Raw genomic sequence first — 27,804 nt, forward strand, 5'->3', positions numbered from 1 at the left:
AGATTCCAGTCGATACGATCATTAATCCCAAAGAGTGCATACATCAAGCATCCAAAGTGTTTTTTAGTTCTGCTTTTATATGTCTATAGGTTCCCTGCTGATGGCCAATTGTAAAGGAAAAGAGCCTCTTACAGCAATTGTCCTAGATTCTAAGCACTATGAAAGAGTTCCCAGAAACTGGAAATGTCAGACAGAATTGTTATTGGCTGAAGAAGAGAGAACAAGCAACATGTCTTGCAACATTATTAAGCTGTCCTTTTTAAAATGTGTGTTCCTAGTATTGTAGAGCAGTTTAGCAAAGCAGGGAAGCAGCAGAAGAGCAGGATGGAGAAGGGTCAGCAGAGCAGAGACAGGAGATAGGAGACAGGCTGAGTCCTTTTGACAAAATATTCAGACCCAAGACTTTACCTCTTATTGATTGACTTTTGCCAAGGCTTATTTGCTCTATGCTTTATTACTCGTTATGGGAAATTCTGCAATTATTAATTCTTGAATTTTAGCTTTATGCTCTATTCTCACACTTGCCTTTCACTTTTGAACTCTTCATGGGTTATGAATGACACTATTTTATCACCATTCTTAGAATTGGGATTCTTTCCTATATGGAACGCAATGAATGCATTATTTTAAAATGATCTGCTCTAACCAAATTTTTTGGGTTGAACTGACTAAATTGAGTTGAATTCTGCACTTACAAAAGTAACAACGATTTCCATCATCACTGGTCCTGGGGCAGTTTTCTGGAGACATAGTCGAACTATATGGCCCCACTTTCCACAACGGAATCACTGAGGTCATAAGACTTGAGTGCTGCATCTTACCCATGCACAAAATCAAAGTTTTCTAAATGATTTGTTTCTTCATCTATTATTTTGAGCAGTGATATTATCTGTCAATGTTCGGTTTTTCATTCACAAATTCCCTGCTTTGTGACATGTACTTTCATAGTAAATGCTTCAGAAATGTTAATAGATTTAAACAGTAGACAAAACGTGGGCAAATAACAATGCATTACACATTCAGTAAGATTTTAATTTCTTCCCGCATAAAGGCAAATTAGAGTCTCTTCACTTTATCGCACATTTTCAGGCAAAAAGTTCACTGTAATCGCATCTGTGTTCCCGTTGATCACAGGGGTAAAGAAGCAGCTCATGTCCCAGGGAGGTAATGGGCTCCTCCTGTTAACAGAACATACAGTAGATGTATTAACGTCCACAGAAGCAAGTTTAGCACAAGTACAAAATGAGTATCTTGGATGCAGCGTACTGACGTTGCCTCTTAAACATGTTTGTTTCACATTACATTCCTGTGATTCATTCTCTTATTTACTCTTAACTGCAGAGATAAAATAGTGCCTTTAAACAGTAACATTCAGATATTACTGTTTTTTTACATAACCGTTTACAAAGTTATAAACGTTTATACTCCATGAAAAAAACTTTGGGTAAGGTGATATTAAAGTCATGAAGCAAAACGCAAAAATTCCTAAAACTTGACATTTAAGGCAAGCATAACTTCTCTAATGTGCTGCTAATTCTCTCACGTTTGACATTACAGATAACATTGAAACTGAACCATTGATAACATCACATATGATCACAATTAACATCATGGACATCATCACTAATAACATAACAGGTGACATTATTGATGGCATCTCACACATATAGATTAATAGATGACAATTGTGAATTAGGGGGTGATTTTCACGGAGGCGTTCTGAGTGATATCAAATAGATGCCAAAAGTGAAGCTCAAGTTGTCTATGATGTCACTGAGAAACTAGATGTTAAAAACATCCCCTTTACTCACAGTTATCCCACCTACAATTTTATGTTAAGTATGTCCCCATGCCATTTTACCATCCTTAGAAGAGCAGTGCTGAGGAGAGGACCAAGTCGGTGCCATACAAATGCTAGCATTCTCCCCAACAAATATAAAAAAGATACCTGGTGTCCTACCTCACAGTCACACCACCCTCTGCATTATCTTCCCCTCCCTCTCACAATATAAAATAAAGTGCCTGGTGTACTGCCACTTCCACCCCATTCACACTGAGCACTAGCTTACCCCCTCCCAGATATTACAAAATGGCTTAGTGTCCTGCCACCTGACCCCCCACACTCCCCTCTATTCTGACCCTTCCCTTTCAAAATATATAAAACTATACATTTGGCGTCCTGCTAACCACGCCAACAGTCTCCGCATCTTCCCTGTTTAAACTAGGCTCGCTCTCCCCTTCATTGACTAGACAGCTGACACTGTGCTGCGCTGGTAAGTTCCATGTCAGTGTACCTTCAAAATTCCTACCAGTGCAGGCCAGCAGAGACCCAGGCATGACAGGGAAGGTGGTAGTTGGTGCAGACAGTTCACCATTGACTTATCCCACTTCCCTTGGGTCTGTGGGGACACTAGAGGGGCAAACAATGTGAGAGGCCGCCAAGCACCATTCTACAGCATTACTTGTCTCTCTAGACACCCAGAAAAGACAGGGGAACAGAGATAAAGTATGCCCTTTCCAGGGACTTACCGAATTTTCAGTCAGTCAAAGCTTTTATTTCGGTAAAATACCATAAAAAGACATAAATAGTTATATACAATAAAACATGATTAAATAGACATTGTATAGAGTGTAATCCATCGAAGCATTAAAATTGTTAAATGAAAAAAATTACACAAACGAAGGAACAAAATTATTCCACAAAAAACAAATTATTAAAACTATATCCGAGGCCAAAAATGTACTCACTACACCGCAGGGTTCTATGGTAGCAATGATGACAATACTAGGAACAGGAGGATTATGAGGCAGAAATCATAGTTTTGGACCTAGTGAACCACATAGAAAGAAGATATTTGGCCATTGCGAACACTTTCAATCAGTTTATTGATCACAGATTTCTCAATATAGAAATTGGTAACAGTGAATAAAGGAGATATTTTTCACCAAGTAGTTCTGAGTGACATCAAACAGACAATGAGAAACCAAGCAGACATAAACAAAGGAATTTCTTGGACTACCTATTAGCTACGGATGAAGTTAAATATTTTTTTCTCTCCACTCGATGATCCTGTTAATTTAATTAATATGGGCAAATAAATAGGAGACCATGACAGTAAACTCTATATTTTACTGGAATGCTCTGCCCCTGGGGCAGCACGAGTTCTCTGCTGCCCTGCGGGCATCACATTCACAATAATACAGCTCACTTTCGCTGTTTGCGCACAGCGCACCTACCCTTAAGGTGCACCATGGCGCAAACAGGGAAAGTGCAGCATATATGTAATACGGCCCCAGAAGTTATCTTTTTCTCCTTACCAATAATCCCTGAGGCTTTGTGGTGGAGGCATAGTTTAAGACTCATTGTATCAACTATCAGTATTAGGGCAGTTTTAAGTATTAAAAAATATATTCTTTAATAATATAAGATGCATGATATCTGCCTAACTTAGGGTCCAATCTATCTAGTACTTTACACATGCGTCCAATCAAACCAGTACTTTGTACTGTTATATGGTATGATGACATATTACATTCACTAGAATGACTAAGACTGACAGTCTTCCTTCTTATTTTAAATTGCTTGCAGATAGACATCCAAAATGGCTGCGACCAGTGAGTAGTCAAAAATTGACTTTTATCATCAAACTGAATGGTAGAGTGGTAGAGCGAAGGGCTCTGGTTGGGACATACCAGTGGAACCTACGTTTAAGATACTCCAGTCCAGAGTTGTGAACCTCCCTAATGGCGATGCACAGAACTTTAAAATCAATCCGCTTCTTTATTGGATGGGATTCATGAAGCATCCACTAATCCATTACAAAGAAAAATTGAAAGATGATTGTTAGAAATGAGAACTTCGCATCTACTCTTTACATGTCACCATTTTGTCCTAATTTTTCTGCGTGCCTTCTCCTGCATTTACCTTGTTTTTACTGCCTTCTCCTTCCTTTCGCCCCACTCTTCTTAGTGCTTTCTCCTGCTTTTGCCTCGCTTTTACCACTGTTCTCTGCTTCCTCTCCCCCGTTTTTTTTTGTGATTTCTCCTGCTTTTGCCTTGTTTTTCACTGCTTTTTCCTTCCTTTCCTCCTGTTTTTCAGAGTGCTTTCTACTGCTTTTGAATAGTTTTTACTGCTTACCCCATCCTCTCCCCCGTTTTTTGAGTGATTTCTCCTGCTTTTGCTATGTTTTTCACTGCTTTCTCCTTCCTCTCCCCGTTTTTCTGGGTGATTTCCACTGCTTTTGTCTCGTTTTTTACTGCTTTCTCTGCAAAGCTGCTAGCAACTCCAGCACCTTGAGACCCTCACAGGTGATTGGCTGCCCTTTATAAATCCTGCTTGATTGAAGAAAGATTGTTTAAAATTTTGAGAACTTTGCACAGTTAGAAAAAACCCATGCTCATTAAAAAGTCTCTACTCTTTACAGTGTCACCATTTTGTGTGCAGGCATTGAGAATAACATCACCTCAATGCTGCAAAGAATAAAATAAGTTTCCGCGGACATATAATGTGACTGTTTTACAAACTCCTTTGCTACACTGCAAGAGGAACTTCTCAAACGGGGAACTAAATGAAGAGGCTGTTTGCTACAAAAGGAGAAATACCAACTTCATGTGATCATTATTCAGGAAGCACATACTACTCCACCAAAGGCTCACAGATAGTGCTCATGTGGCCATGTTTTACCTATCCACCTCTGGAAAAAAGCCAAAACAAGCAATATCACTTGCATAATTTGTGGCCACGTTGTGCGGAGAGAAAGGTTCTGGGAGAAGAACTGAGAAAAAGGAGAAAGAGAAAAATAACTACTCTGTTGGCACCTCAATCATTAAAAAACATCTCCTTACAAGATATCCAATGCTGAAATGAAGCAAAAAAAAATAACTGAGATGTGAAGAAGACAAGGCAATTTCTCGAGGCATATTGGAAGGGCAAGAAGAGGAAAATGGTGCAAGTTTAGTAATGTTTGCAGAGTACTTTACTGAATATAAAAGAAAATGATCTCCAGTGCTGAAAAGAAAATGAAAATATTTTTTCCAGGAAAACTTATAAAGTGTCTGTTTGCTACTAAAATCTGTTGGAGAAACAAAAACAGTCAAAGCAATCATACAAAAAGTTTCTTCATAGAACAAAAAAAAAAGAAAAGAAGCAAAACAAAAAAGAAAAAACATTCAGTGCTGGTAAGATTACTCTATATCTTAAATGTACACCGGACCCCGGGCCCCATAGCTCTGTTCATAACCCCAGCTGCACATGGCCACATGCTTTCTGTGCTGGGAGTTAGATATATGAGCCTTTCAATATATTACTTGGTGTGCGACAAAGTATTCCACCCAAGTGTTACTGTGCACAGCCGTTGGACAGGCACAATTGGAGTTAACTACCTACTTAGTTGGGACCACACAATCCATGTTTCACATAACCACACACCATGTGTAACGGGGTTCGTTACCCAACTAGTAATACTTAGCATAATGATACAGAAAAGCCTCCAAGACAACAGCTCCTGTTGTACACAGCAAGACACTCAACATAATAGACATTGTCTTTCGGGTGACTGCCTGCAAGGAGTAGCCATAAGCCAGACCATTCACCCAATTGCATCTGCACATGCACACTAGGGTTGGTTGCCTGGTGGCTTGGCTGCAGGTCCCTCCTGCAGATCAAGCCAGGTGACAAATCTCATTCACACACAGTCTAATGTGTGTGCAGGTGGGACTGGGTGCAAGGTTGTCACTAGTGAGATACTGTAGGAGGTCATGAGAAGTGCATGATAGGGGTGCAAGTTATAATTTGTAAAGCCAAAGAGAACTGGCCAGTCTCAAGGTTTTATGGTTTCATTTTTTTTAACCATGATTCCACTTAACTGTGCTTTAAGGGAACTGAGATTTGTAATCATATGTTTAATGTTTATGTGTAAAAGAAATCGTATCTTCACTTTAACCACGTTAGCAGTGATTACATATGGGAAAAAGTACAGCCTTCTGTCCCTAATAAAGATATTGCAAGTCACCAAAGACTTCCAGGACAATACTGAGGAACGAGGCCGAAGGCCGAGTTCCTTCATAAAGTTTGGAAGTACGAGGTGACTTGCAATATCCTTATCATGTTTGGCAGGGTTTACTTTTTTCCTTATAATACATGGTTACACCTTCCCCTTCCCCACAAACCACTTAGATTCCTGGTGTATAGTTCTTTCATACGAAAAAGAGAGGATGTTTGGAAACGTGAAAAATAAAAATAGAATCCCTAGAGCAAAATTGCACAGATCAAAAAAGCTGTTAGCTATTTGTTGTAAATTGCCATATTTGAATCAGCGTAATAGTTTTTTTTTTAAACAAAAGTTGCAATAGAAACATGTAGAACGATTCTAACATTTCTATTATTTCCTAAGAAATGCAAAAAAAGAATATTGTCATAAATATCTACTTTCTGCAGGTCACCCTACAGCTAGAACAAAAGGAGAAGAGACAAAAGCAACATTTCGTTCTAGTTCTTTAAACAGCTGCTTCAATTATTCTCTGTGACCTGCCTTTCCCTCAGCTGCTGGCTCTGGCAGTCATTGCATATCAGAAGGGAACAGTAATAGGTAAATACAATTGAGTTCTCACTTCCTTCTTTCATAATAGGCGATTGGTTAGTCACAAATGGGTTATATTAAAGAAATTAGAGACATGTTGTATACAGGGATTGCAAAATCCTATGTATTGTATATTTAGATAATGTGTATTATCCATTATGTATAATGTCCACAATCCATTCTCTCATAAACATATACAGTCAGTACTAATATATAACCATCAACATATTTTTTTGTACAGGTTTTCAATGAGACCCCGAATTAAGTTCAAAGATTATTCCTCTGAATAAAAGACATGCAAAGAAATGCTATGACTATGCTTGACTTAGCTGTGACACTGCTAGTTTAATGCACTCCGTGTATGTAAGAAAAGTCAAAGGGCTATAAGTTCCGGGAAATAAGTAAACTCAGGGACAGCTATAAGGCGGTGCGACCAGTGCAGCCACACTGGGCGTTGACCTGGGAAAGGGGGCACTGACCTCAGAGCGGGCATTGTGTTTAGCAATAACTTATGATTTTAACCCTTTCACCGCGGCGGGAATTCCGCCGCGGTGCTGGGGGGTGCGGGGGGGCAGCGCGGTGGCGCTGTGCTCATGACGGAGCCGCTCCGTCATGAGGCACGGTTGAGCTGTGCTCATGACGGAATGGTTCCATCATGACTCCGCCCATTTGCGTTGTCCCCCCGCACAGGCGGGGAAACAGCGCCGCGTAGGCGGAGCGGCCGCCAACGGCCGTAACATGACGGAACCGTTCCGTCATGAGCACACGGCAACCGTGGCTCATGACGGAGCGGCTCCGTCATGAGCAGGGAAGGGGTTAAAACACCTGCTGCATGCTAGACAGAGAGGAGGGATAGTTTGTCTAGTGGCAGTTTTGAGTCACCATAAAGTAGTGCAGAGGGTTAATAATACGCCTGCTGCAAAAATCGCGTACTGTGCAGATCACAGATGTGTATTTTAATATGGATAGCTGAGTGGATTACTGCTTTTGTCGCAGAGATCCAATTATTTTACCGCAATTCAAAGATACAGCTCTAATTTTGAACAGTGAGCAGGCGCACGACGCCCATTGGGCTGAATGGGCTTTAGCCCCCCCCCCCATCATCTTCAAAGCCTGAGCTGCTGCAGCATGACACACTGAAAGATGATTCTCCAGCTGCCCTCAGTTGCTCTAGGCCAGGGCTACGGGAGGTGCAAAGTCAGCTTCATCCAGTGTGCTTTGCCGGCCTTTCAAAAGCCATTTACTGGCTTATGAGGCTTTGTTTGGTTTTTCATTTGCTGACCGGACCCCTGCTGTCCCCGCTCTGACTGCCTATTTAGTCCCCTTGAAAGCTAACCATCAAGGCTACCTGAAGTGTCTGGGGAAAGGTAGTACGTGTGAGAGCCACTGTTAACACTTCCCACTCAATCTACAATTGCATAGAATGTGTCCACTGCCACACTACAACTAGTGGCAGAAAACACAAATTGTCAGCAGTATGTAATCAAGAGAGGGACACATTAAGCAGCAGAAGGATGTTGCCTTCCATGTAAAAATATTTGTTAATTATTTACTTTTAGTGCTTTGAAACCATTCACAATACGAGGCACTATTTAAAAAGAAAGTGAAAGTAAGAAAAGTTGCATTCTAACACTAGGGGCCAGATGAATTAACACTTTGCACTGGTACAAAGTCACAAAAGTGACGGAAAGTGTTGGTAAACTGTATACTTTCCAGCGCAAAACTTTTTTTCATTGGGATGCTGTTTAAAAAGTAACACAAACAGAGATATGCACAAATTTGCATCAAGGGGGCATATTATTGGTGGTACATGGACCTTCCCATGTCACCATGCATGGTTTTCACACAAAGCCCTATACAGTAGGGAGCTTGAACATGGGCCAGGGCTTTAGAAGAAAGTAGCAGGGCCAAATCATAATTTGATTACTGAGCTGCATTGCATGAAATATTAGTAAATCTGCCAATAACTTTTTGGTGCACAACTTGTTTTCACTGGAAAGATCCCTAAAGGTAAGGCAAAGTAGTGCCTTACATTGCTTTGATTTAGTTTCTGTCAAGGGGTCCTCCCACATGGCTGTTTCCACTCTAACTGCAATGTTTTTTTTACAAAGACCTCTCTACAACCAATGCTAGAGAGGCCTTTGCGCCCAAAAGTTACACTTCCTCGAGGCAAGTACAAAGTAGGAGAAATGTTTTTATTTCTCCAAACTTTTCAAACTTTGCATTTCTGCTGCACTGTAAATCACATATACAAAGTGGTAAAAGTTTGAATAATTAGTCTAAGCATAGATTCAGATTTACTACCATTTTGCATCGTGGGTGCGCCACTGTTTTAGCACAGCCCGTGACGCAAAATATATTTCGCTATTTACAAAGCCACCCAAAGCCCAAATTGCATAGCTTTGTAAAAGAAAAACACAAGTAACTCAAGGCAAAGCATACACTCTGGCCAGGAAGCCATCACATGGTTGGAGCATCTGCATGTTGGTGAATCCGCCCATGTATTTTGACAAAAGCCCAGATTTACTAAATTCTGTAAACCCAGGTTTGCGCCAAAATGGTGCATCTGTCTTAGGCTATAATGACGAGGAGAAATATCTTTATTTCTCCTGGTTACTTCCTGTTTGTATGTGTCCTGCATTCTGCAAAGACGAATAAACCTTTAAGAATAAATTTGTTCAGCAAGAGCAGAAATGTGTCATATTTTTGTAAATATGGTGCATTTCTGCTCTCTCTCTTTTACCCAACACAACACAGTAAGTTCCTTTGCAGCATGAGAATTTAGTAAATATGGGTAGTGGTGTTTAGCACCGGAAGGGTATCCTTTTAGTACAAAAGCTATGCTAGACTTAAACATACACCTTTAAACTATAATGCAAAGGTATGTAAATGGCACTTAGCTGTCTGATTTTGTACCAGTGCATGGAAAGAGAGCCGCAATGCTATATCTTTGTAGCTATGGTGCTGTCCTGCTCTCTCTTCTTTCACACACGCAACACAGAGCAGCAACTTTGATTGCTTCACTGTGTGAACCAACAGTAAATTTCAACCTGAGTGCTCTACTTATCCTATGTAAACACCGGTTTAAAGCATGCGCATTTCGGGTGCTGCTGTTCCTGTTATACTGTGTTGTGCATGTGTTTATTTTTTATTTTTACAGAACCTACTTGGGGTGATTGAGTGATCTCTTGGGCCTTGTAGCTGGCTGCATTGCTCTTTTTTTATTCTGCCTCCCCTCCTTTTCTCTACGCCATCCTCTGTTCCTCCTGTGTGCCATTTTCAGATCAGCTTCACAAGGGGGATACAGCATGTTACCTGTACTGCCCCTGTACTCTCAACCCATCTTTTCCACTGAACACTAGTGAATCGGCCATGTAACTGTGAACATAAGGAATGCGTATTATAGGTGCTGCGGACTTGTGTTCAGCACATATTGTTCCCACACACTGCTCCTCTCACCAATAAATGATCTGATGAGCAAAGGAGTGTTTTTAGTGAGCAAGGCAGGATAAATGTAGTTCAGGGGCCTCAAATAGAGTAGAAGTTCCTCCAGCCTTGGATTCAAAACCTTCAATGTTTCAGTCAGTAATTGTACACACACTAGAATTTGAAAACACTATGAGGCCTTACAAATGGTGCAAATACACTATGCAAATGTTGGTAACTTGCAAAGCATATCTCAGTTAACAGTGTCCCACTTTACTTCTGGCAATTCCAGATATATTTCGTCACCTGGCCCAGGATGCCAGTTGCAGTGTATTCTGTTTTAACACTGTGGAACTTCAGCTAATTTGTTTCTGATAAGAATCTGCCACTCATTATACTATGGCAGCCAAATAATTATGCACGTCTTTAGCTAGAGGACAATTTAATGTTAACCAGGAATAAGAAGACCATAGTGAAAGACTGCATATCATCACAAATACAATTTCCAGAACGATAACAAAAATGTTGAGTCTGACCAATCCAAGCTGCATAGGTTTTCCTAGGGTGTCTGGTCTACACGGGAATTATTTTACTTCTTTGCACATATCAGTATAATATGGCACAATCACTAATGTCCTGATTACATCCAAGTACTCTTCAAGTACTCTTCATTACTCCTACTCCTAATGGTCCTCATCAAAACCATCAATTGTTAGGTGAGCCTATCTCCAGAGAGGAAGAACACAGGAGCACATTGAAAAGACAGAACACATCCACTCTGCTAGGTGCTACAAAAGGGATGGCTTCCCAGCATATGCCCTGGCTTATCCTAGCTAAATTGAAAACAGGCTTTTTGTGATGTTTGTGATGAGGATAAGTAGTATAAGGAGTGCTGAAAAGTACTTATGAGTAATCAAAACATTACCCCGACAACCCTCATCCTTATCCGGGGGTTAACCAAAGCCAAAAACCAGGCTTCAACCTATAACATAAAATAATATGCACACAGTATATTACTTACTAATGAAACACCCAGTGAATAATTTATTGGTGATATACACAATTTAACGCAGGACAGAACATTGTATGCCCAGTCCAAAAGAGCAACCTTCAGACAATTACTTGTGTAGCCTACACTGCTGTACAAAGGTGGGGAAAGAGACCAAAGTAGCCGTTCTTCAAATTTCACATTAAGAAAACCCCTGTAGTTTCACCATGGAGGTAACCACACCCCTTGTGTATCTATCCATGAGGTACACAGGGAAAAGAAGTATAAGCCGAGGAATAGGTTAAAGAAATTGTGGAAGAAATCTAAGGACTATTGGCTAATGAATCCTTGCACCCTTTCAAACTCCTATCAAAGTTACAAAAACATGATCAGATTAACACTTTTAGAACATTCCAAATAAATCACAATTACCCTCTTTACACCAATTGAATGTAAGACTTCCCCACCCAGAGAAGAACGGGGGAAAAGGGAAAAAGACAGGCAAACAATCTCTGAATCTTCATGAGCTAAGGCTGCTGTCTTGGGGAGAACTTCAAGATCTGGACAAAGCACAATACCATCCTCAAGGATTTCAGGAAGGCAGATCTGCACAATACAGAAAACCGAGATCACTAATTCCGACGAGCTGAAGAGATTAAAATCCAGAAAAACAAACTTCACTGTCTGAAATGTAAGATCAACTGAAGATAAAGGTTCAAAAGGTGATACCCGAATTGATTTTAAGACCAGATGGCATCTTAGGAGCAGAAGAAAGCCTAAACATAGAACAAGGGAAGAAAAAACTTTCAGGACATGGGAAATCAGAACCTCCCCGTCACCCAAACGGACCCATGGATCTTGAAATGGTCAAATTGCTGCCCATTGTGTTCTTAGGATGGGGACAGCAAGTTTTTCTTGAAAACTCTCCAAGCAAAACGGTAATACAGAAAGGAGTTTACATTGAATAGAGGAGAAAGAATGAGTAGTTCACCAATATTGGAAAGATTTCCAAAGCTAAGAAAATGATTTTTAAGGTGAAGGGACATCTAGATTTCTGATTGTAGTGGTCCTGTTAAGATGTTGTGCGAGTCTGGTGTTCTGCAAACCTATTCTTTCAAACTCCACACTCAGAAAGCGAGGCAGACACCCTACTCAATAACACACCTGGAAGCTGAGGAGAAAGAGAAACAGGGAGTTTCTAAACTTAAAGAATGTACATGGACAAAAAAGGGGGAACTGGGACATGCTTAGCCAGAATGGAAGCACCAGACACCATCCAATGGTTCATCTCTATTTCAAAGTATATGAAGATCAATGGTAAAGAAGGAAATGCACAGAGTAGATAACAAGGCCAAAGGAAAACTAGCAGCGTCCATCTTCCAAGGCACTGGCGAGGGATAGTAGAAGCAAAACATGGGCAGTTTGGCATTATCAGGAGAGGGACATAAATCTACAAAAGTCCCCTATATCTTCGGCATAATATCTTGAAGATTGATGGGCCTATGCACGGGTCTTGAGAGGTGGAAATATGCTGCTCAGTCTGTTCATCTGTCTGACCTGATGTGAGAAGCCCTTAAGGATAGAAGATGCAATTCTGCCCAAACTTCTTAATGTAGGGCCTCTGGACAGAGAGAAATTGATTGAAGTCCTACTTGTCACTTCAAATAGGCACTGTCACTGTATTGCCTTAGCTAGAACATTTTATCCCTTCATTTGATGTTGGAAATGACAGAGATCGATTTATTGCAGACAGATCCCTTCAGTTTGAAGAGTGCCTGAGGCTTGTCTATGTCCATCATCTTTGAGCTGACAGTGTCTCTAAGGTGGCACCACATCCTAAGGAACTGACTTCCTCTGTTGGCACCATCAGAAAACCTGCATGAAGTGGAAAACCTCTCATTAAGGATTCTGCGATAAACTACAAGTGTTGAGGATGTACAGAATCAACAGGTCATAGTTATGTGGCTCCGGATTCCAATGGTGTAGAATATGAAGTTGAAGTGGGTCAAGATGCAAATGTACACAAGAAACTGCCAATATGCTTGAGACAATATGTCCCTGAACTTTCTAAAACAGTCTGACTGGAGCTTGAATGAGAGACAGTAAATATGTTAGTGTGGTTATTCATCTTTCTGCTCCAAATGCAGGCAGATAAAATACATCTAGGTCTGTGCAGAAATGGGCTCCAATTAAACATCTGTTTTGTGATGACTCTGTCTGACATTTTGACAGATTCAAGAAAAATCCTTGCAGCTTCAGACAAGAGCAATTCCTTTCAAAGTCCCTTCTGGAGAAGAAACATTTAGAAGCCAGTTATCCAGATAAAGAAAATATTCCAACTCTGAAGATGGGGAAGAGAAGCAATGGGAGCCACCATCTTGACAGGGACACTTGAAACACAGCATAGTCCAAATTGCAAAACCCAGCATTTTTGGTGACATGCAGTTATGTATTATGAAGATAGGCATCCAGGAGATTGACTGTTTCTATGAATGCTCCCTTCAGAATAATTCTCTACAGGGTCTTCACTACAAAGGGAATCCTCTGTACCCATAGATTGACTTCCCTAATACCGAGGATCATCTGGATTCACCCTGTTGACTTCCCAAGTTCCCCACCAGAAAGTCTATTTAGTAGTCTCAAGCCCCTTGTTCCTCTCTGAGTACATGAACTATTGCTTGCTTTTGAAACGTGAAATGGACGAATTGACGCATGTCAGTCTTTTGGAATGAGAGTTTACTCATGGAGTGCATATGGGCCAAGAATCTGTAGTAATATTGAAAAACGTGATTTGATATCTGTTGCTCATTCCCTTAAAGAACTCAAGCATCTGAAGTAGATTTTCACAGCGGTCCACGTAATGTTGCATCTGACTTCCATCTGGACAGTCGGAGTCATCCTGGCATTTTCAGAAAAGTCATATTTTTGCCACAGAGGAAGGTTTTTCTTCCTGTTCAGAACAACCAGAAAAACCCTTATTGAGCTTATTTGAAGGTGGAGGCAGACGTCCTGAGTATTAGTATCACAAGTATGTGAGAACTGTTTAATGTAAGGAACTATCAGCAAATGGTTTGTTTTTATGTAGTATAGTGCAGATTCATGGCAGAGTAAGTAACAAGCATTAATATTGACAACTGGTTGGCACTCCTTCAATCTCAAGAGGAAGAAAAGGTGTGTTAAAAATAAAACTGATAATTTGCTAGTCACACCCCCACCCTCAACATCATGTGTGTCAATCCACTAACCTTCATATTTGGAGACATGCACACATATGTGCAGCATCAAAGATATAAATACTGAATGTCCTTATGGACAGACTGAAAACATGCGTTCAGTCAACACTCAGAAAGAAGTTCCTTTCTGGATCTGCCTGTGTTTATAAAATATTTCACAAGAACCTTTTCCTGTCCATAAAGAATTGTGTGACAATTTGCAAAAAGTGTTATCTTCTTGAAATAACTTTGCGAAAAACGGTTCTAATATGTTTCATAATAAAATTGGTAGAAGGTTCTTTTTTAGTTTTAAATGCATTAAATCCCTTTTCAAAGATCACTGACAGCAGCCTATAAAGTAAAAATCTCCAGAAAAATCACATTTGTTGTAATCTTATCAGTTTTTCCCACTATTTTTTACAAATCTCAATATATTGTTCCATTTTGTCATATTGCCCCATTGCTTGAAGTGTTAGAGCCACCCCTTGCTAGACGTTTAGCCCTGGCCACTTGCTTGAAGTGTTAGCCCCCCCCCCCCCCCCCCCCCACCCCCGGAAGAACAGGTCTAGTTGCGCCCCTGACAGTGACTGTTACACAAACTGTCATCAAAGAGCTGCATGCAATGCAAACTGCATAAAATAAGTTTGGATGTTATGCCCCCCCACCCCCAAGTCTTTAACTGTCTATTCATAATGTTGCTAAAAAGAGTTTGTTTGGGTAGATATACATTCTTATTAATTAACATCCAGGCTATACCAAGGGAGTACTAGTCCCAGCTTCTTTAGGAGCGGATGTGTCTCTCTCTCCATCGTTTTCACCTGCACCTACCTGAGCGCTATATAGCGCATTGAACTTTCCTACCACGCGGGACAACATCCAGGCTGTTCCAGGGGACTAGGAGTCCCAGCTTCCTAATGGGGCGAGGAGGAGGCCTTCTCCATTGTTTTCACCTGCACCTACCTGAGCGCTATATAGCCCGTCAGTGCCAGGAAGAGGCATGGCAGGGCCACCCCCCTTGGCTTTACTTTGAAGTACTGTTTGGCCTATGTCTTTGTTAACTGCTGGCATTCTGCTGTGTCTGGTGATTTTATCCCTGTTTCACATCTTTTTCTGGCATTGCCTCTGTCCTCCGTTATGGGTATAAGGAAGGCTAATTAGAGTTTTCTGAGAGCCTAAATCTGCTCAGAGACATGTGGCTGATAATTGCAGTCTGCAGGAGATTGACAACTTAATCGTGGAGGTCAAGGACATTCTTAGTAGGATGTACCATCTGATGGATATGCACCTTTTGAAGGCCCCTAAAACAAGAGTTTTTAATTTTTCAAGGGGAAATCACATGTTGGTGCCGCTACCTCTTGCTCAGTGCATCTACAGCCTACAGAACTGCTTTGACCCCCACTATCCCCAAGGATGTTTGGACTGACCAGTTGCCCTCCACTAATTCAAACACACACCTGGAACTTAGCGAGACATTTTTGCCTAACATTATGCAACACAGAAGTCATCACCATTGACTCACAATTGATCATGATGGGTATAGTGGAACGGTTCAGCCTATGATTCATAATGTGACTTGTGATATTTCGAATCTAGATACCATTAAAGACATCCTAGGTAATCAGAGAATGGAGCTTAATGTTGTAAAGGATTCCCTTCTTGCTCTAAACCTTAAAGGTGTCTAATCTTTTGGAGTTTAACAATGGCTTGATGGGTAAATTGATGTTGTTTCAGAGTAGCAATACTCCAACATTCCAACCACCTCAGTCTTTGTCACGGAATAATGGCTCCTCGGGTAATTGTCACATTGGGTTTAGACCAGGGCCTCATATTCATGCCCCACCACCGTTGGAGCCAATTCTGATTTTAACATCGTAGGTCAGGTTCAGGAGGTGGCAGGGACAGAGAAGTCCATCTCTGCTGTAAATTTGAAGGGGATGTCTAATGTCAAATCTCGTCCTAGCTTTGCCCAGGGGCAGTGGCGGGTAATGGTTGTTTGCCCCCCGCTTTTAGGGAGGCTTTTACTGCACGCTTGCCTAACACTGACCTTTTGGATCTTACCCCTGACTGTGCGCCTTATGCAGCAGTTTTGGTAAATGCGCCCCTGTTGAAGAATAATGCTGACAAAAAGTTTGACTAGTTGAGAAACAAAGTGACACACTGGTTGACTACTAAGGTGGGGTCTGATGTAAATATTTATAACCACATCATTATGGCCCCAAGAATCGGGTGGGTCAGTTGGAGCCCAAAAGCTTTCCAAGGGGTCTGCATAATGGGTGACTTTTCTAACAGTTCGATGGTTGATGGCATTTTAGGATTATATAAAACGAGATTACACCCAAATTGCAGCATTAGGGTTCATCCATATGGGTTTTTTTATAGACCAGATCCCTGTTATCCATTCCTGTTTGCCAAGACTTGGTTCACTTTTGAGGGAGAGGTACCAGCAAGGGTTTACAAGGTTCAGTTTGAATGAAAACCACGCCTTTTCCCTTATCAAATAGATACGTGGCCCTCGCTGCACTAGAAGAAGTAGATTGACTACCCTCCTCTGGCTGTCCAAAACGTGTCAACTGAAGGGAATTGGGGGCGCCTTCCTCAACTGCAGGGGATATCAATCTTGGACAGCTTAGCTTTCTACCCTTGAACATAGCAGGACTTGAGGAGAAGACTAAGGTCCAACATTGGTTAGATTATATTAAACAATATGGTATCCTGGCCCTTCAAGAAATCTGGACAGACAAAACCATACCTTTATTGGATGATTTTGTGTATTTTTTCTGTCCAGCTACTCCCTCAACCACAGGCCAGTGTGAGGTGGGGGGTGTACTCTAATATCTAGAGACAAACTCACATCTTGCGCCACCTGTGTCCCTGGTATGGGTGCCAAAGAGTAGATAGTGACAAGGAACAGACAAGGAACAGGGCGCTTGCTATGGCTGGTAATCCACAAGAAAATATCTGGCACCAGGTGTATTTAATCCCCAGTTATAGGTGTATTTTGATGACGGCCACATTACTGCCTATGGGTGTATAGAACTGAATGCTAGCACCAAGTGAACAATATACTGTGTGACCTTGCCCGCTTACACATACTTCTTTACTGTTTGCGTTGTAGGCATAAATCTGATGTTCCGTTTCCATGCTAGGCCTTTTTGCTGTTACCCGAGACCTTGCGAAAATCGGACTCGGGCGCCATCTTGGTTGTGGCTGCTATAAAAAAACTCCCCACGCAGTGCCAACCACTACTGATTAAAGTCTCAGCGGAAAGCGGATGTTCGGAGCGGTTCTTCCGATGCAGGTCAGTTGCGGTGGGCAAACCAACATGGAGTCACAGTAAGGAGATCATGTACCATTGAGTTGGGTAACAATAAACATCTGTTATTCAGTGCCAAGAGACCTATGGGTGAACGTGCGCTTCACAAATAGACGTTATGTTTATGTTATCGTTGATACGTTGTGAACAGGTACAGACTTTGCAGGTAAGAGCGGTGGGGCATCTTCTTTCAGTTTGGATCCCTCTAGCCCCCGCTGCTCAGTCGGCTAGATTATCGAAAGGAGATATTAAATCACTTTTGCCTCAATCCCAAACGAACAAAGGCTTAACAACAGCCTCCCTACAGCTGCAAGTAGTTACGGATGTAAACAATCAATCACTTCTGGGGCTATCTTTCCTTCTTACAGACTCAGCCCAAGTTTCTAGACGGAATTCAAATATTAGCATAAAAGACACCACACTTGCTTTATTGACCTCTGCTTGGCCTCGGTTGCTGCAAACCCTCCAAACAACAGTAACGGCATCAAACTATCACTAAGATAAACTGGATATCCAAGTGGAGCTCCTGAACACTCCAGTCGAGTTCACGGCCGGCATCAATAGTAAGCCCGAAGACCTGAACACGGGCCCAATCAGTTTCCAACTTGGTATAGTCTGTTTGCTGTTGCTCCCCGATTATAGATAGCCTATCTAGTCACTCGAATTTCCAAAATAGTGTCCTAGACAAAGTAAAATTACTCACAAATGGCACAGGTTGGAAAAAGGAGAACAATGATACCCTGGACCAGAATCCCCCAGAGCGCTCCGAACCAGCACGAGGTCCAATATGCACAAAGGTACCAGCCCCGGCGGATCATCAGTTGACAGAGATCCACAAGGCCACCGACTATGAAGTACTACATTCTTCCTTCAGAGCTCAAGCCTTGGCACCCTCAGGCAAGGGCCTTGCAATTCCGCATCAAAGCCCATCAGTTAGAAGCAACTATTCTTTGCCAGCTGACTCTAGGTAGGACTCGATGCCCTCACACACTGATTTAACCAATGAACAACCTCCTTGTTTACTCAGCAAGAGAGAAAAGAAAAGACAGCGTAAGCAAAGAAACTAGCCACTACCAAAAATCAGAGCTGACTCTCTTAAACTGTTCCTCTTGTTCAAAACATCTAACGCCTGACACAATCTAAACCTTGGCACAGGCTGGGCAGGGCAGCAGCATCCGCAAAACATACTTGCCCACAAAGCACTCAACAATCTCGAGGAGGGGTCAAATACTATCAAGGAGCGCTCTGGGATTCAGCACACGCAATTACCAACTATTACCAGCACAAGAGACCAGAGTCAAGAGGCCAGCCCCCATCACGGTGCTCAACGACCCTCGCACCCCTTGCCACCTAGCTCTCAGCCCGCTGAAATACTTCCTCCACTTTATCATTCCTGCCTTTCAAGCCCCATGAGACTAATACCAAAACACAACGACAAGGTCAAGACTATCAAAAGTAAAGGACAGACAGAAGGAATAGAAATTCCAACGGGTTCTTATCATGCTCAATTTATAACGGAAACACCGCCTGCTCCACCCCAATCCACACACTGCCAAGCACAGGGCCTCGCGATTAGTGTCGGACCCAACCAACTAAAAGTCCCTTTTAAAAATTGGCTATGGCCATCAAGAGAACGCATGGCCGAACAGTCTGTGTCTCAGCAATCCCCACGTCCAGCAATGAAACCTTCCAGGGTTACTTAGCCGAAAACCTGACCCAGAGAAGCCACATAACCAGAAACAGGATACAGCCAGTGATTCCCCTAAGATTTTATTTATCCCTGAATACCAGTCAAAAAGATAGCACATCATTCTCAACAGATGCAACATTATTATATTACCTAAAGCAATTGCAGGATTCGATGCACTAGTATCTAGTAATATTAAGTATATCAAATTTCTTCCTCCAAAAGGTTCACAACTGTCCAACACCATCCTGGTAACATTTAAATCTAATATTTGGGCCTATGCCCTTTTAGACAGCTTTGACATTTTCCATCAATGGTGCATTAAAATCTGCCCTTATTGTGACCCAAAGTATCCACCTGTGCTGCCACCTCCACCGCCTAAGTTGCAAAGCTCTTGCTGGACATCTGCTGAAAAAGCCTCAAGACATATTCAATTCTAAAAAACGCCCAGGGCCAGACACTCACCAAGGCAACTCCTTGGGCCACGCCACCTATAACAGTCCCAGAGAAAGACTAGGGATGGCTACGTTGTCGACTAAAAGACAGGCTTGACATGATGCACAGTCCCCACATTAGGTACCTCCCAGCAAAGCTTCCGACACCAATGGGGGGTATTTACAACCCGTATTCCCTACCACTGCGCCCTGACAAATACATCAACCATATGCTGCTGGATCATTAGTAGCCTCCGCCACAAAATAAATTCCCCAGAGATTTGTAATTTTATTTCTGGTCATGACTTTCTTGTATTCCCGGAAACCTGGGCTACACAAAACTATACCCTAACAGCTTTTTGGAATACTGGAAGCCGGCCGTAAGAGATCAGAAATTTGGCCAGCCCAAGGGAGGTTTGTCAATATACATTTCAACCAGCATCAAAAGGTCCCATTGAAACACTAGATTTCCAGGTGAACTGGCTCCTAGGAACTATAATCAACTCATGGAGACAGAAGCGCCCCTTGTTACTTCTCAACGCCTACATTAATCCAAGGTCTCAAACAAAAAGGCCCCAACTTGACCACCTATCCACTGTTCTGTGTGATTTGGTAGGGGATAACCAACACGCAGACTGTTTCCTCACTGGGGACTTGAACACCAACCTTTTCCAAGGGACCACGAAGGACTCAGATAGCCTTCTCAGGTCACTACAATTGCCCTCAATCTAGAGCATCACGATCCTGTCAAACCCATTCATACAGGAGTCTACTCCGAGAACCTAAAACGTCTAAAGGTTAAATCTGGCTCCCCGGCTGACCTTATGAAGCAGGGTGGATGCCGGCCAACTGTATCCAGCTCAACGCCAGCAAGTCTGAGGTCTTGCTGGTTGGGAAAGATCTTGAGATTATAGAGTGAACAGTGGTGGCCCACCACTCTGGGCCTTGCACCCACCCCCAAACAGGTGGTGAAGAACCTTGGGGTCTGGGTTGATTCGGCCCTGAGTTTCCAAACCCAGACTAAGAAGGTGGCGGTGACATGTTTTTGCAGCCTGCATGGGTCAAACCTCTGCTGGGTTTTTTTTACCCTTCCATCCGGCAGATGATTGTCCAGGTACCCGTACTGCCTAAACTGGACTACGCCAGCTCGCTCTACTTGGGGGCCAACAAGACAGAGATTTTGAGACTGTAAAGAGTCCAAAATGTGTCCGACAAAACTCTTCTTGGCATGTCTAGACGCAGTCCCACCTCCACCGCCATTCGTCAGCTTCACTGGCTGCCACTGGCAAAACGGGTGGAGTTCAAGTCCTTCTGCTTTGCGTTCAGGATCTTGACCTCCCCTGCACCTGGCATTCTAGCTGGCCTGCTCTCCGCATACGTTCCTACTTGTCACCTTCGCTCAGCAGGTTAACACCTGGCAGTTGTCCCCCGGGTCAGGAGGGCTCGCGCCGGTGGGCGGTCCTTTCGCACACTGGCAGCTAAACTGTGGAATGTCCTTCCTGTTCACATCCGGAGCATGGATAACTATCTGACATTTCGGAAAGCAATGAAGACTCATCTTTTCCCATCTCTTTAGATTTGGTAGTCCATGCCTCCATGCCCTCTTGTCTCTGTGGCTCTTTATGGCCCTCTGGCTTTTTCTCTCGCTCGTCTTGATGGGCTCTTTGCTGTTAGCGGCCTTTATTGCTTTTAGCGCCGGGATGCCCCTTTCCTGGTGGGGCAGCTATGCGCTCTACAAATCAGCCTAACCTAAGATCAAGTGTGATGCTATTAGTACAACAATTATGGGAGCATGCGAGCAACTAATAACACAGTTCACTCAGTGGTCTGCTTCCCCAGTAAATGACTGGACAATTTTCTGCAACCCCCTCTTAAATCAATTCATCCGGCCACCGCATCATTCTGCCAGACCCAGGTATAAGGGGGCTCCGCACTCCCTCCAGACAAGAGCACTAAAGAACATCAGAAATGCCTCTCTCAGGGCAGCCAGGAGATATCCAGAATCCGACTCTTTACTGAGGAGCTATAAAATTGCACAAAACAATAACAGACTGGTGTGCCGATCCGACAAACAACACCACCTTAAGCAACTGTGGTGCTCCTCTACGCAAGTAAAAGCCGGAACCTCAGAAATTTAGGGCGTTAGTAAACAACCTATCTAATGGAAATCGCAGCCTGGGAAGCGCAAATAAAGCTGAGCATGACTGGGCAACCTTTCTCGCCAGCCACTTTCAGGCGGAAGAGTGGAAGGCACCACCTGTAATAATTCCTCCTCGAGAACGGCAGGTCACCCCGCAAAGTGTGAAGTAAAATCTAACAGATGAAAGCTCAACAATGCTGGCCAAAGTTTTAACCAATGCTAGATCGGACGGAGCTCAAGGCCCAAATGGCCTGCCACAGGCCCTGTTCAAAAAGAACATACCCTTCTGGTCCAAGCAGCTAGCCAGCCTGTTTGATTACTCCCTTCGAATCTCGGCCCTACTCGATCCTTGGCATGGCACGATTATTCAAACTATTCATAAATCTGGCTCAAGAGCAGCCCCAAGTAACTACAGGCTGATAGCATTACTGGACATTGAGGCGAAGTTCTTTGCCACTTTGCTGTTGCTGGAAGACCTGAAGGGTTGGGATGATTCAAAAGGACTGCCACCTAAAAACCAAACAGGGTTAGTGGCAAACTCAGGCACATTGGCAAACCTCCTAGCCTTATCTATTCTTATTGACAAAGCAATCGCATCTACCAATGCGCTCTTCTGCTGCTTTGTGGACCTCAAGGCCGCATTTGATCATATACCAAGGGAGTCTCTCTGGGCCAAATTAACTAACTGGGCAATACCAGCCAAACTGCTGAACCCAATCATTCAGCTCCATACCAACATCTGGATCCAAGTTAAGATCTGCACTGGATCACATCTATCCAGAAAAATTCCGATGACAAGAGGAGTGAAACAGGGATGTGTGCCAGTCCCGCTGCTTTTTAATCTTTTTTTAGCCGACCTTTCAGCAGATTTGGACACAATAAACAGTCACCCCCCCAATATCGGTGGGGCAGATATCTGTAACGTCTTATACATAGAAGACCTCACTCTCTTTGGCTGTACAAGAGTTGGATTGTAATGGTTGCTAAACAACTTATACAGATATGCCACCATAAACAAATTGAAGATAAACCTTAAAAAAACTTCAAGTGGTCATATTCGTCAGGAAGCAGTACAGAGGTGGTGGCTGGTCGTATGACAATGTCCAAATTCCAGCTGGCAAAATCTGCAGGTACTAGGGAATCCTCATCAACTCAAGGTGCACATTAATTAAACATTGCCATGAAAGCCACGGCCCTTCAAGTTAGCCTCTCTAAGCTCTGCAAAAAGCTTACTGGTCCCAACTTAGCTGCAAAGCTGGATGTAATGCGAGCCAAGATAGGCCCCACCCTGTCGTACGGTTTTGAGATCTCTCTTGGTGAGCTTAGTATCACACTTAACCAACACGCAATCAAAATCTAGAAAAGGGGCCTCCAGCTGCCAAAAACCTTGTCAGCCGCTCAAGTATGTTTGGAGTTAGACCTTAGAAACTATGCCCTTCAAAGCATGGGGGCCTTTCTTAATCTCTGTCATAAGTTGAGACAGGCCAAGCCGGCTCACTTGAGCCCCTGCTATGGACTGATATTAGTGTCAATAACCCTGGTGGTTCACATGAGGAAATGGGCTTCAAATATATTTGAGATAATATTGCACTTAGGCCCTTACTATGGTGGATTTCTGTGTGGCATAAAACGTAGCCATCCTTGAATTGATTGACTATTAGAGACTGTCTTTCCCTATATAATGTGAAAGCGATACCATGGCTAGGTCATATTAAGCTGAAATTCACCCTGATCTATTTTTTACCCCATATAAGATTATTAAAGAGGACTATGGGTGGGTTAAACACAGCTTTTTTATCCATATGGTGGCCAACAGGGAAAACCACAAATTGCTGAAATCTTCTGCTCGTCCCCTTAGTAAAAACTGTACCTTCTATTGAAAGTAATTTATTTTGGGTGACTAATGTTTACCATCAGCAGCTGCTAACTAGGTTTAAGTTCAATCTTTTTGGATATTCCATTAGTTTTCCTAAGGGCTGGACTGCTCCAGGTACATTGGTCTCTGTACTTGTGGAAACCAGTCAGTACAAACATTGGAGCATCTTTTTTTGTCCTCACTTTTTACAGCAGAGAAAGCATTATAAAAATGTAATTCCACTTAAAAAAAAGAAATCACACAAGTTAGACCCGCTATGTTATATCTCAAAATACTCAGGGATAGACATACCTGTGTGTGTGTTGCTAACTTCTTAAGCTGCATGATCAAGTTGCGGGAGGCATGATGTAACATGGGTCACCCTGTTTATCAGGGTGTATCGGGTGACAACCTGACGTGGGGGAGCTGTATTGATGGATAGTTATCTTCAAAAGTTATCTGGGTTTTTGTCTTTGTAATATTCAGAACTAAGCTTTTGTGCAATAATTTAGAATGGAGGTTTTGGGTACTGGCTAATCTATGGCACATTTTAATTGTTGTTTATATGTATTTGTGTGTTTTATATGTTTTATCAGTTTTACAGTTTATGTTCATCTTTTATGGTTATTTTTCTAACCGAATAAAGATTAGTACTACTACTATTAATAAAGCCAGCCTTTACCAGTGCTTTAAAACAAATGAAATGTATGTGAGAGCGGGCTATGGAGCGATGAGGAGCACCATCCGGGATCTAATGTACCACCATACAGCACATGCTGTTAGCTCCACTCGTCCATACCTAACCTGTCCAGATGGAAAGTGGGATCCTCAGAGTCCACATAAGCCCAGTCATTTACTACGCCTACCTGCACAGCCTCATAATATTTTCGGATACATGGTACGGCAATACCCCCCTTGTATTTGGATCTTTGAAGGACCTTCAAGGCAATGTAAAGTTGCCCCACTGCCCAGAGGAGCGTTCTCACATGCACGTCCACCTTAGCGAACAGGGTTGTCTGGAATCTTATATGGACTGTTCTGAAGGACATGCAGCAGTTGAGGGAGGGCCACCATCTTAAACACTGCTGTATTTCCCTGTAACGAGAGAGAGCGACGTGTGGCAGTGTTTAACACCCTCTTTAGCATGGGCCCCAGATTCCCATTAGAGTGCGAATCAGAATCCCCAATTATCCAGATCTCAGGGCATTTAAATTGCTGCGTTTCTACTCTAGGTGGTATGGGTACCACATCTACCGGTTTCCAGTCGCCGATCAGGAACAATAGGGAGCTCTCCCAATTCACGGCAAATCCGGGATATTCCCCAAAAAATGTGAAAGATATCCCACAGCTGCGACAGCATTTGGTTCGGTTTCGCTAAGTACAACAGAATATTATCTGCATATAGCGATATACCCTATTCACAGCCAATGTCGCCTGGCCAACCCCATATCTGTGCATCGACCAGCACTAATGCGGTCAGTGCTTCTATGGCAAGCATGAACAGCATTGGCAAGAGAGAGCATCCCTGTCTCATGCCTCTCTGTGCCTGAAACTCCTGGGAGGTGTGACCATTTACCTTCTCCATGGCCTTTGGCTGATCATATAGCAGTTTGTCCCATTTAATGTATTCCAGGCGGAAGCCCATATTTGCCAGTACCTCAAAGAGTTAAGGCCATTCTACAGAGTCAAAGGCCTTGTTGGCATAGAGTGAGGTAATAATTCGCTCCTTATTCGGAGCTACCACCGTAGCCAAGTTGTTATGGAGTCTCCTCAGTTTAAATTTGGTTGAGAGACCCGGCATTGACACAGCTTGGTCTGGGTGCACTAGCTCAGTTACCACCACCTGTAGCCGTTTTGCCAGGATTTTAATATCGGTGTTGAGCAAGGAAATTGGCCGATAAGACTTGCGCCAATCGCAGGACTTTCCTGTTTTGGGATCAGAACAACAGTTACTGTTCGCATCTCCTTTGACAGTCCCCCTTCCTTAAATGCCGCCATATAGGCAGTATGGAGAGGCTCTGCCCTTCTCTTAGACAGCTTAGAGAACAGCTCAACCAGTACTCCGTTCAGGTCCGTAGCCTTACCTGCCTGGATCTTCCCCATAGCCTGTGACACCTCTTCAACTGAGACGTCCGTCTACAGGTCTCTTGCCTGTTGTGGACCAAGACACCTTGCTGGGGAGTCCGGGACAAAGGTCAATTCCTCCTCTTCAGTGACTTGCAACTGTGTGCTGTAGAATGATTCCATATATTCCACAAAAACCTCTGCTATGTGCTTGCAATCTCTCACCGTTTACCCCGACTCTGCCTGTATTTCCTGCACTCACATTCCTTCCCTTTCCTTGCTACCTATCCAAGCCAAAAATGTTGCAGCCCTGTTACTGGCTTCGTAAATGCGTTTCTGTTTCACTAGGTAAGTGGCCTTAAAGCCATATCTACCAACAGTCAGGTATACGGCCCTCTTCAGGTCCATTTCTGTTTTCAAGTGGAACGTGGGGCTGGTCGTATAATCCCTTTCTAGGTGCATCAGTCCCATTCCAGGGCGATCATCCTACTGTGTATTTCCTTCCTATCACCTATCCCTTTAATCCTAATCACTCCCAGGATCGTAGCTTAATAAGCTTCCCACAGTGTGATCGGACTCTGCACTGTCCCCTTGTTCTATTTGAAGAAGAGTTTGGTGGCCTTGTCTAGTCACTTGACCTCCTGCCTGTTCAAGAGACACCAGGTCTACATTTTTCAAGTCTCTTTCACTGCATTGGTCATAGTCACATGCAAAGGCGAGTGATCACTAATCCCTCTGTCCAGGTAGTCCGCCTCTACGGACCTAGTTAAGGAGCAGCTGGGGGTAAAAAATGTGTCAAGTCTCGAGTGCATATCATGTGCACTCGAGTAGTAGGAATAACCCCTCTTGCATCTGTGAAGAGCTCTCCAGATATCACATATCCCCATTGCCTTTGTAAATCCCTCTAATTTCCCTCAGGTTGCCTCTTCCTCTGCCCTTCTGCTCATTCTATCTAACTGCATATCCAGTGCAAGGTTAAAGTCCCCACCTTTAATCGTGAGTGAGTGGAAGAGGATGTGGCGCAGCAGCCAGAGCTACCGACTCAGGAGTTGGGGATCAGGGATCTAGTCTCAGCATTGGCTCAAAATCCTGTAATTCTGGGCATATCATTTAATCTCCTCGTGCCCATGGACAGCGCATGGATACCTTCGCCGGTGATGAGTTGTGCTATATAAATCGACAAGTTTAATTTAATGAGTGCCGGGGGAGCTTCCATTAAGACAGTCCCGACCTTATGGATTATTTCAGACTGGAGACCCGGAGGAGCATATATACTGATCAACAGTATTTTTTCGCCTTAGTCTTCCCTCAATAATCCCTAGCATCAGTCCATGTGCGGGATACATGGAGCGGGAAGGTCCTCCTAAGAAGGTTCATCAGACCCCTCAACCCAAAGTGTTTTTACTCTTCCCCAAACAGCAGTGCTGCCCGCCAGTGAGGTGTGTTTCCTGCAGGAACACTACGTCTGTTTTGTGCTGGCCTAGTTCCTTAACAACCAGACCCCTCTTTACCTAGTTAACTAACTGGTTGATGTAACCTAACCTGTTGACGTCAAGGCTGGCTAGTGTCATGGTGACTGCGTATCTTCCTTCCTTCCCGTGTATCTCAACTCTGAATGTGCGTGGCCCGTAATTTCCTGTATACCTTGGTATCCTCATGTGTTAAAGATTACCCCTAAAACAGCCCCCACCCTTCCTTATCATTCTGTGGTCCTGAAAGTAACTACCTCCCCAATTAACGGTATAACTGATCCCCAAACAAGAACATTGTAACAATGTTCCTTGCTTCTGTCACTACGAAGCAACCCGAGGTCTCACTTGCACTGCAATTTATAGGCCCCCACCTCCTGCCTCAGTCTCTGCCACCAAAGTAGACTCCATCGTCCACTGCAACCAGCAAGACCCCGGAGCATGTTAATTTTTTACTGCACCCTGAAGTCAGTAGGTCTGACAGGTAGGGGGCCGATCCTGCCCTGTATATGGAGCAGGCCCCAGGCCCAGCTCTCCTGTGCTGCTGCACTGCTCTGCCTCCTCCCTGTTTTCTTGAATGCTTTCTCCTGCTTATCCCTAATTTTTTACTGCGTTGTCCTTCGTTACCCCATCTTTGT

At 43.2% G+C, this 27,804-nt stretch overlaps 1 protein-coding gene across 2 annotated transcripts in view; it reads right to left on the reverse strand.

Moving 5' to 3' along the window:
* Positions 1-1,011: 1,011 nt before the first annotated feature.
* The window catches only part of SH2D4A (SH2 domain containing 4A), a 661,947-nt gene continuing 635,154 nt past the window's right edge, over positions 1,012-27,804 (reverse strand). For both annotated transcript variants that reach the window (XM_085640949.1, XM_085640950.1), the window contains one exon: positions 1,012-1,178. In XM_085640949.1, coding sequence (XP_085497075.1) covers positions 1,086-1,178 — 93 coding nt within the window. In that variant the 3' untranslated portion in view covers positions 1,012-1,085. The remainder of the gene's footprint in view (positions 1,179-27,804) is intronic.

The sequence above is a fragment of the Triturus cristatus genome, chromosome 2_2 (genome assembly GCF_964204655.1).
Source record: "Triturus cristatus chromosome 2_2, aTriCri1.1, whole genome shotgun sequence".
Lineage (NCBI taxonomy): Eukaryota > Metazoa > Chordata > Amphibia > Caudata > Salamandridae > Triturus > Triturus cristatus.